The 11,092-nt window shown below is 43.9% G+C and overlaps 1 protein-coding gene across 2 annotated transcripts in view; it reads left to right on the top strand.

Annotated features, from left to right (window-relative positions):
• Window positions 1-414: 414 nt before the first annotated feature.
• The window catches only part of LOC131072039 (uncharacterized), a 354,982-nt gene continuing 344,304 nt past the window's right edge, over window positions 415-11,092 (top strand). Inside the window, exon 1 of one of the 2 annotated variants that reach the window (XM_059211052.1) lies at window positions 415-1,000. In XM_059211052.1, the coding sequence (XP_059067035.1) occupies window positions 509-1,000 (492 nt within the window). In that variant the 5' untranslated portion in view covers window positions 415-508. The remainder of the gene's footprint in view (window positions 1,001-11,092) is intronic. The other variant, XM_059211051.1, reaches the window with a different exon arrangement.

Below are 11,092 nucleotides of genomic sequence, written 5' to 3'. Positions count from 1 at the left end.
ATAAACTTTAAAAAATAAGAGACTAGATAGTAAATGTCTATTGAAAAGAATGATGTGGGGCTCCACAATTTTTTCCTTTTTTAAAATTATTTTTATTCTTTTTCCAAAATTATATGAAAAATTATTATTAAAGATTTCTTTTAAAAATACAATTTAAAAAGATTGCTTATCATGAACCACCAACTCCACCTGCTTGAAAAATTGAACACCATTAATAACCAAAATAAACTAAAAATTTCTACTTATGAAATAAATTTAGAATTTCGGCTTATGAAAATCATATGTAAAATTGAACTCTCATAAAGTAAGATAATAAATGTTCCCCCGAGTCTACGCAAAACGCCGATAACTTTTAAATATACAGTAAGATAATAAATGTTCCCGCCATTTTTCCTCTCAACACAAAATGGACGAAAAATGATGACCATCACGGCATTCATTGCTTGCACATAATATTTAGCACTGCTAGTATCACCAAATTTGGTCTGCTGTACGTTTGTATGAAACAATGCAGGTAACCTTACTCACCAGCAAGCCGGGTTCGATTCCCCGCTCCTTCTCTCCATCCATCTCGAAGCACTCAGTATATGGAAGAGGCAGCGGCACCATAAAATGCACCTTTAAAAATTTCGACCCTACAATTCTCGAAAAAATCAAAGATTGTTCGTTGGGTGAACATCCAAAGGAGGACCTTCTATGGGAAATAGGCAACGCACCGCTCAATTTACTCACATCTGCTGCGGCTGCAGTCAGAGATAGGAGAGCAGACTCCAATGTCGTTACATTTTCACCTAAAGTATTTATACCTTTAACCAGAGCTTGCAGAGATTTTTGCGGTTATTGCACGTTTTCCCTGCCCCCAAAGTCAGGGCAGAAAATATATATGACGGCGGAGGAAGTTGTTGGGATTGCTAGAAAAGGAGCCGATGTGGGCTGCAGCGAGGCGCTGTTTACGCTTGGAGATAAGCCCGAGCTTCTTTACCCTGCCGCCATGCGTGAGGTTAGATTTACTAACGATTTTCTGAATTTTATGCACAATTTTTGTGAGCAAGCTACCTCACTCATCCTTGCCAAACAGAATGTCAGTGCCCACAAATGGCCAAAAATAGCTAGACATATACATAATTGAAAAATATACACTGTGTGGGCCTGCTAATTGGTCGGTGAAACTGTGATAAAGTGTGTCACATGTCAGAAAAAAAGGGCCAAAAAATTGCCAGATAGATACATATTTGAAAAACATAGACTTGAGTCTGCCTGGTGGATTGTCAGTAAGATAACGATCCTGCTCGGTGAAACTATAAGTGTGTCACCTGTCATAAAAAAGTACACTTTGGCGGCCCAAAATCAAAGAATATCGTAAAATGAAAAAAATGGTAGTGTTTAATGTGGAACTTAAAAGAAAGGATTTTTATGTATCTAAACTTAAAATCTTAAGGAAAATATTTTGAAGAGAATTAAAGTATGAATCAATGAACATATTTCCTAGAACGCGAAAGATGTTTAACAATTGGTTAGAAGTCAAGCCACCCTCCCCCCCACACTAGAAGCATTCTCGAGCTGCCTTCTTTTTTAAACAGCAATAGAGTTATCAGCGTACCAATGGAAGTAGATACATGAGCAATCTGTGCCACTATCGACTATTTTTGAGCCCAATTGGTGGTGGAGCGTTGGTATGGCTCGAACCCTCACATTATTAGTGACAATATTTTGCTATTGTTAGTAAGCTTGTTACGTCAAGAGAATACCTTTATTTACTTTTATAAATATTAGCCATTTTTGGGTCCACATGCATTGATTTTTTTAACCTTTGTTATACTTGTGGTGATATTTTTTTAATGAATTAGACGGTATTATTAAAACCAAAGTTAGAACAATAGATCTAATTTTAAAAAAATAACATTACTAGGGGTGGGGTGTGGTCCCTGTCATCAAAGTTGCTCTACCCCTCCATAGGCAGGTCTTTGTCTTTTTCTACAGGCTCCCGACCAATGAAAGGTGTTTGATATATATATATATACACACACACAAAGAGGATATAATAAAATATAATTATAGAGCAACAAAATACTTGCATTTATTATAGTTTAAATATGTAGACACATTTACATATAGTTAATGTAATGATTATTTGTAAAAGACTAAATATAATATATAGGAGAATTTGATCAAATGGTGAAGAGAAAAGCATAGAGGGAATAAACACACCCTTAACCAAATATCCATCTAGTGATACAAAGGAAAATCAATAATGTACTTTAATTAACATGATAAGTATAGAGAGCTAGGTATAATAACGTGATAAGTAATTAACAAAGTAAATAGTATGTTAAAAATGCTTAGCTCTTGATAGTGGCAACAGTTGATGTTGTTGATTTGGATTGTGCAGCTGTGCTTGATGATTGATCTTGAACTCTAGAAATGAGATCTCAATAATGACTCCTATAGCCAATAACTCCCTATAACTTGTGTTGTAGTCACACAACATTGTGTTCGATTCTTTCCAAGTCACGCATGAATTTTTCATGCATGCTATGATTTTGTTTGTGATGGTCACTTGCCTTTAAATTCATACCTCTATTGTCATATTTGATTTAGGATCAAGGTGGTGTTTGTTGAGCTAGGTTTGAAGTTTAGGGCTTCCTTGTGCCTTAGACCTCTTTTTGGTTGTTTTTCACAACAATATGAAAAGATTGAAGACATTTGATGTGTGAAATGCCTAATGGAGTATTAGTTGATCCAAGTTAGAATGCTCTATGATTTGATGCTCTAAATGTTCTCTAGAATGATGCTATGAGATGGATGCTTAATTCCTTGCTTTAGTGCCCTAGTAATTGTCTCTAAATGCGACCTCCAAGTTGTTAAACTCAAATGTGTTTGCAAACAAATTGACAACTAACTTACATTTTTCGATGGGAGTCACCTTGAAGAGATTTAATGTCCCCACCATGAAGACTTCAACAAACCAATTGCAATAGTATTAATACCTAAACCTGGGCGATGCATGGCAGGGTAAAGGGCCGACCAAGGCAGAAGGAAGTTAGGGCTGACCTAGGGTAGAAGGAAGTTAGGGTCGACCTAGGGCAACAATGTAATGCAGCTTTAATAAAATTTAGGCAATGAAACATGAGGGCCAACCTATTTGTCTTTTAAAACAAATTAAAATTATGCTGTGCTGGTAGCTGACCTGTTGGTGTTTAAATTAAATATATTTTGCTAGAGCGCCCAACTTTGGGAAAGGGTTTGGAAATAATAATAAATTATATATTTAAACCTAGCCAACATGTTTAGAAGGGTTGCAACTTTTGAGGAAGAGGTGTTATTTGAAAGGTATAAATAAGAGGTGTTTGTGGATTATTCAGGCATCCAATGATTGCATGTTATTCCTATTCCAAAGAGCAGATTTGTAGCAGAAAGGGAGCAAAACTTAATCTAATATTACCAGCAGACTGGTGTGAGAAGAGGGAGGTTAATCAAAGGCAGGAAGTAGAACAACATTTGTATCTACAAAAAAGGGAAAATTAGTTATTAATAAAGCAGCATCGAGTCAGAAAACGGAATAGGCACAAAGATTCGTAAGGAGCAATTCTGATTTCACCAACAAATAGGCGTAGTGTAATATCCCTTGGCTAATCTGACCCTGTTTCGCTTATTTGAACCCCAAGGAATATTGTCAAACACTTGGCATACAATGTTTGAAGCCGCTGTAGTGAATTCTTTATTTGTCTTCTTTGGGTTTGTAGGCTGCAAATGAAGTTATGGAAAGCTTCTAACAATGCAAAGTTGTTATAGAAATGATATGCTAGCTGTTTTAGACCTTACACACACATGGAATGACTGAAATTAACTTGTACAGCTAGTAGACATTAAGACAAACACTTGTCGTGCATCCCAAAGTACACCTACAGCCATTAGGCATTTAAGCAAATAGTTGGCATGAAAGCTAAGTGGCTGATCAATGTTGAATGTCACTTGGAATATCAATCGACCCCAATCTGTAGGTGATGAAGGCGGCTACAGGGGTTTGCAGAATGTAGAAGAAGCAGCCAAAGACTCCTTATTCAATCTTCATCATAAATCTGAACAAACATCTCCAATTTGGTCTCCACAAAGACCACAAAATTGGCAAGGTACTGTAGCATTTACTGTAGCGCGACACTGTAATAGCAAATAAACCCTCTGTATGATGTTCTCAGTCTGCCATATACATATGCCCTCAGCTATGCCAATAAATTTGAAAATAAATCTCCAATCAACACAATGTCAACTTTTGGATGAAGCCAACCCTAGGAGCAACTTCAGATGAATATCTCACACCCTCAGATTGCTGATGCAATGAAGTCTTCACATTCTCCAATGCCGATACTTTGGACAAGCTGCAGAAACCCCAACTTCTTCTCCAAAGCCAAGAGACAAGTCTTCTCATAAAAAATAACAATGATCAATCCCCCTTCTCTTCTTTTCAAAAGCCTTATATATATATTTCCCATGAAGGTTTGATTTTCTCCAATAAGGCATTAAATCAATTAAAGATATTAAATGACATTTAATGATATAATATTTTCACTTTGTCATTTAATATTTCACCTTGGTAAAAGAGCCACAATTAATTAATTAAATGGTCCCCTTTAATGATACTTGGACCCTTAAGTTATAATATAAAATTATATTATAACTTAATAATATAAGCTCAAAACATTAATGTTTATTTAAACTAAATAAACATTAATATCTCCATTAATACTCAACATTTTTAAACGCTGTCTGAGCTGGGAGCTGACATGATGAAGCTGCATATGACCATACCCCTTTACTAAAAATAGAAGGGGTCCATCTCTAACATCTCAAACTTACTATAAATAGTAAGTATAGCAAATGAAGTCCAAATGATACCAAACGAAAGCCAGATCAAAACACACTGAACTCTGGAGCTGATACAAGCCTTGGGAGACCCTCTATCCATACTCATTAGCCTACGAGGGTCAGAATGATAGGCTAATCACCAAAAAACCATGTCTGCTAAAATGGGGACATTACAGTTCGCCCCTCCTGAAATTGCTTGTCCCCAAGCAATATCAACTGCAAATAAACTCCTCCACCTAGATCTCAAATGAAGACCTGTGTAATGTCCCTGGTATTACCAACCAACTCCTGTAATGCCCACACCAAGGGCACAACTAACAAGACCTGCCAAACTAAATCAACCTCAACAACAGGTGTCACAAGAACATGAACATCAAGTGGAAGCAACTCTAAAAACTGACAATGTTTGCTTCCCAAAATTGCGCAAGATAAGCTGCCAAACATATCATCTAACACATGCGCAACTGAATTATGCATTTGAGACAAATCATGTACATGAGAACTTGAAATGAGACTACTAACGATACACATCAACATGATGGGAAACTGAACACTGCTTGAGCAAGTAGCCACCAACAATCAACTGAGTCGGGTACTTGCAACTGCTAGTTCCATCTACTGAAAATGGTAACTCTCCATCCCACAAGGGATGATATAATCCCTAAGCCAATCCACACCTACACACCATCAGGTCATCCACTTGTGGATCAAAAGGAAAATGATGAGCGTTCGTCACTGTAAAGTTGCAATAAAACACTCCAACCTCGATCAAGGGCTCATCTCTAACAATATTGGAATCAAGAGACGACTCCAACTTCTGATCTTGAATAGCTACTTGGGTAGGGGCTCTGGTAACCTTCTCTGCAAACCCAATCACAAAATCTCTATCAGAAAGCATTGTAGTCATAGTATCTACAATTACTCCCACACCACGCCTGATGGCGAGAGAACCTCGAATTAGAGTATCCTTGGTGGCTCCAAACGGACCCTCTCGAAACTCAGGACTCTCAAGAAGGTACTCAACAAATGAATCTGTGCAGTAAAAACAATATAATGTTGTCGGGAATAATCATTATGTTATGTTTATGTTGTTGTCGGTAATAATGAGTTACGGCGGTCAGTTAGTTAGCCGACGGGTAGGTAGTTGGAGTCGCGACGGTTGTGTCGCACCCCTTCGGCTGTCATATATTGTACCGCCTCCGGGTGTTGGGGGACAGGTAATGTTAGTCTTGTCACATGTATTGTTGACAACGGATATAATATGAACATCCTTTGACATTAATGGAAAGCTTATTCTGGTACTTCTTTTATAATTGCATTGTACATTGCTGTTCGATTTCTGTATTCTTCCTGTTTACCCAGTGAGGTAAACATTTGGCGCCGTTGCCTAGACGAACTCAGGAACGGAAGACACGGATGGCGCACAGACACAATGGGCCTACCCGTTGGTGAAGTAAACCCGGAGAACCGACGACAGCAAATTTTACGAGAATTTCATGAGCGCCAGGATGACGGACGTAGGGAAGACCGACGAAGGACAAATAATCCTTAAATTGTGAAAGGAGAGAAATAAAGAACACTGTTGATTGTATACAAAAGAATGAATTAATAAAGACGTGTTGTGTTTTGATTTATGTGTTGAGAAACATGAAATTGTACCACAATTAATGCCCAATTTACTGAATAAAGACAGAAATAAGAAATTAGAAACCGACGAGTGGGAGGCTGCGCAGAAGGCTTTGATTCTGGAACAATGTGTAGAACGTAGACGGAGGCTGAGGCAACTTGCCGAAGGACGACCTGCCGAAGGGTTGCCCGAAGGGAACCAAGGAGGTGTCACGGAAGGTGCAGAAGCCGAGGGGAATTTCTACGCGTCGACAGACTACGGTAGAGCGAGAAGCCTTGAAGAGTTTCTGGAGGAAACTAGGTTACGGAGAGAACTAGTTGAAGAGACTCGAGATCGGTTCAAAAACTTATCTCTCACGCCACAAAGGGAGGATCACCGAAGGGAGCCGGGCACGGGTGACGACGAAGCGCCACAAAGGGAGGATCACCGAAGGGAGCCTGGCACGGGTGACGACGAAGGGGAAGTTAACCGCACGGTAGGTATAAGGCAGAACACCGTACCTTTGGTCACCACCACAGGAGGCATCAGCGGCATCGGAGGGAGCAGCACCGGAGGGCAGACACAGCCACAACCACCTCCAAGTAGACGATTTCCATCAATGGCGACCAAACAGAAGTTACCCAAATTCAACGGGGATAGCAAAGATGATCCCGCATGGCATTGCCGTACATGCGAAACCATCTGGACAGCCAACGGGGTGACTGACCAGGATGAATGGATGAAGCAGTTCCCCGCCACACTGAGAGGAGTGGCTATTGACTGGTATGCAGACTTGGATAAAACCAGTGTAACTACGTGGGATGAATTGAAGAAGGCATTCGAGAAGGAATTCTGGCTTCTTCGGGATGATAACGAGATAGTTTCCGAAATCTACGGAACAAAGCAAGGAAAGAAGGAGACCGTACGGGCGCCGACTAAAAGAGTTAGTCGGGAAAATGGAAAGCCAACCGGCCGATGGCTTGAAGAAGAGGTGGTTTGTCGAGGGTTTGAACCCTAAGCTACGACGGAAGATGAAAATTGTGCCTCCAACATCCTACGACGACGCATACAACCGGGCCATGGACCTGGAAAGTGAAAATAAGATGGCCAAAAAGAAGAAGAATAGATCTTCATCATCATCTGAAGATGATGACACATCGGAAGAAGAAAGTAGTAGTGACGAGAAGTCGAGGAAGAAAGTCACAGCCCTTCAAAAAGATATGGAAAGGATGTTAAAAGAATTTAAGACAATGAAGGGGACTACAAGTAAGGACGATGAACTATGGTGCACGGAGTGTAAGGAGAGTGGCCACACGAAAGGTGCCTGTCCCAAGAAGGCATTCTGCGACATCTGCCAGATTATGGGGCATTCTACGAAGGAATGTCCATACAATTTGAAGGCACGTAACCAGCAAGTGCTCTTTGCGCAGGAGCAGCCATCCACATCGGAGGCAAACAATAATGCATCATCTGGAGGATACCGAGACAACAGATGCGGCGGTGGAAGGAATAGCAACAATACCAATAACGGAAGCCGTATCTAGTATGACGCCAAGGGCCGGCCAATTATCCAATGTAGGGCCTGTAATCAATGGGGGCACTTCGCCCGTGATTGCATGAAGGAAGCCACCCCTCAGCACCTCTGCCGTTGGTGTGGGCCAGGCGACCATGAGGACGCAAATTGCCCTCAGGCAGGGGTTAATCTCCTCAACATTGAGAAGGCTGAGAAGACTGGTGAGAAAGAAGTACTGGCGATCACCCGCGCCCAGACGAAAAAAGCCACTTATCCCGACCCCCGTACGGAGAAGGAGAGATTACGGGAGGCAAAGGCCAATATTGAACGTGAGATGACGACCGAACGACGGGACAACGAGGTGGCGAGTACATCATTCCGTACGGAAGCGGAAAATAACATCATTGAGCAAATCTTGCAGATAGAGGTGCCGATAAAGGTAAAAGACCTTCTAGACTCTATGCCACAATTGAGGATTGCCATCCTCACCAATGTGCAAAGCACCGCATCGTCGAGTGCACCACAGGTAGGGGTTCCCGCCACCGCTACGAAGAGTACACCACAGGTGGAGGTTTCCATCAGCCCTTCGACTGACCCGATGTTACTAGCCTTGAGCAGTGGTAGACACCCAGCTGTGGTAGAAATGGGTATCCGTGGGACCATTCTGAAGGACACCATTGTGGACGGTGGATCTGGGGTGAATGTACTACCAGAAGAAACATGGAAGCGGCTGGGGAAGCCCACCCTGTGGCCACCCACATTCAACCTGGTGGGAGCGGACCAACACGGCATTAAGCCACTCGGCCTGTTGATGGCCCAGCAAGTGACAATTGGTACGCAACCATTCTTGTTAGATTTCGTGGTTATTCCCTCGAAGAAGAAAGGCTATGACGCCATCCTGGGGAGAGTGTGGTTGATCAACGCGAGGGTAAACCACAATTGGAAGAAAAATACACTTTCCATGGAGAAGGGAGGGCGAAAATATACCATTGACCTACACACCCAAAATGTCGGCGAAGAGCTCGCCTCTTCCGACTCGGAGGACTCTAATAAAGGGGAAGGGGGTCCCGATGAAAGTAAGGACAAGAACGCGATGGAGCCAAACAGTGAAGGGGTGCTAGAATTGGAGGGATGTTCTGAAGATGAGGTATGCTCGACTAACGGGCTCTTCCACTGGCAAATGGAGGATTACGAAATGTTCCAAAGCTACAGGCTCGAAGTAGAGGAACCAGAGCAACCAACAGAGGTGTACCTGCCGGAATACAAAGAATATTGGAAGGGAGACGCCCCAAACCCTGGCGACGTAAATAATCCGAAGAGTGTCGGCACCGATTGGAACCCTGTGTGGAAGGCCGCAGCCTTCAAAATCTTTATTATCCTTCTTCTTCTTATGTACGGGAAGGAGGTCGTGGTCCCTGTAGAATTTGTGGTTCCAGGTCTTCGGATGGCCATGGAAAATAAACTTGCCACCAATAGGCCCAAATTGAAACCCTACCACGCGAAGCGCGCAGGGGATCCAAGAGACTGGAAGGACATCCGGGAGTCCGGAGGAGGACCCGAGGGGATGGAAGGGGACTCGAGAGGCCGGGCAGGCGACTCGCCAGGTATAGGACCAAAACAGGAGACTCTCGAACGAGGAAAGCCGAGAAGGATGAAGGGCAATCTCAGAGACAGGGGACCCCAACAGAAGACTCTCTAGCAGAAAGAAATTTAAAAAAAAAAAAAAGAAAAAAGAAAAAAGAAAAAAAGTATGGCCGTACGGGTCAGCTGACCGTACGGGAAAAAAAGGAGAAGAAAGCCACGGTGGAACCACCGTACGGTCGCACCACCGTGCGGTGGCAACACCGACGGTGGAACCACCGTGCGGTGTAACCACCGTACGGTAGCACCACCGTGCGGTGGCAACACCGACGGTGGAACCACCGTGCGGTGGGGCCACCGGCGGAGGAACCACCGTGCGGTGGGGCCACCGGCGGAGGAACCACCGTACGGTAGCACCATCGTGCGGTGGCAACACCGACGGTGGAACCACCGTGCGGTGGGGCCACCGGCGGTGGAACCACCGTATGGTAGCACCACCGTGCGGTGGCAACACCGGCGGTGGGACCACCGTGCGGTGGAACCATCGTACGGTAGCACGTCCACCACCGTGCGGTGGAAACCACTGCTGTCGTGGAGCACGAAGACATAAACGCAGCCCCTGCACAAACAAACACAGTCGTACGGTGGAGGGTGTTGACCCCACGATCGGAGGTGCCAGTGCTGTTGTTGACCGTACAGGGAGGTTGTATGGCCGGGGTGCCATTGGGGACATTACAGTGCCTAAAAAAAAAAAAGAAAAAAAAACGACGACGGATTGAAAAATGATTCGATGACATCTGGAGCCTGGACACTGAAAATATTGGAGTGTAGAAGAAGGGTTTTGACATCATAAAATAACACAGAAATGATGCGGGCCATGGACTTTCGTGGGGTTCTGAAGGGAGCGCACCTGGGGTGCTGCCCCAGGACCCCGCGAGGGGCGCTGCCCCAGGACCCCGCTGGGGCGCTGCCCCAGACCCCGCGAGGGGCGCTGCCCCTCGACCCCGCTGGGGGCGTTGCCCCCAGACCCCTAGTTTATTTTTGAGCTACAGAAGACCACGGGAAGTGTTGTGGTTGTCCGTCTTGTGAGAAAGAAGTCTGCAGCTAAGCATTGGCGGGGAAGCCATAAGCCGTAGAGGGAGACGGATTTGGAGGTTGGGAACAAACAGAGTTTGAGGGAAGGCATTGCAGGTCCGCACAATTGTATGACACCAGGGAGTTATTCAGTTCAGTTTTTAGCCTTTGGGGAGTGTGATGGAGGATTTGAGGTGTCTCCTAGCATTTGTGTCAGTGGATTGTGGCCACCTCCAGGCATGACTGGTACGCTTTGAGGAACTCGGAGGATGTCTCGGCGGGACGTGAGGTTGCCGTGGTGGATGCACAGGGGGCTCGGGAGGAGCTAACCACCAGGTTGGAGGCACTAGTCGCATGAGACTTAGTTCAGCGTACCCTGGAGTTGGATGCCGCGAGAGTAGCACGGGTGGCTATCGAGGACAAATTGGCTAGGGAGACAGTATCAATTGCGTAGC

The sequence above is a fragment of the Cryptomeria japonica genome, chromosome 9, assembly GCF_030272615.1.
Source record: "Cryptomeria japonica chromosome 9, Sugi_1.0, whole genome shotgun sequence".
NCBI lineage: Eukaryota > Viridiplantae > Streptophyta > Pinopsida > Cupressales > Cupressaceae > Cryptomeria > Cryptomeria japonica.
Note: the sequence above shows the minus strand (reverse complement) of the source record. Positions and strands in the feature narration are given on the sequence as shown.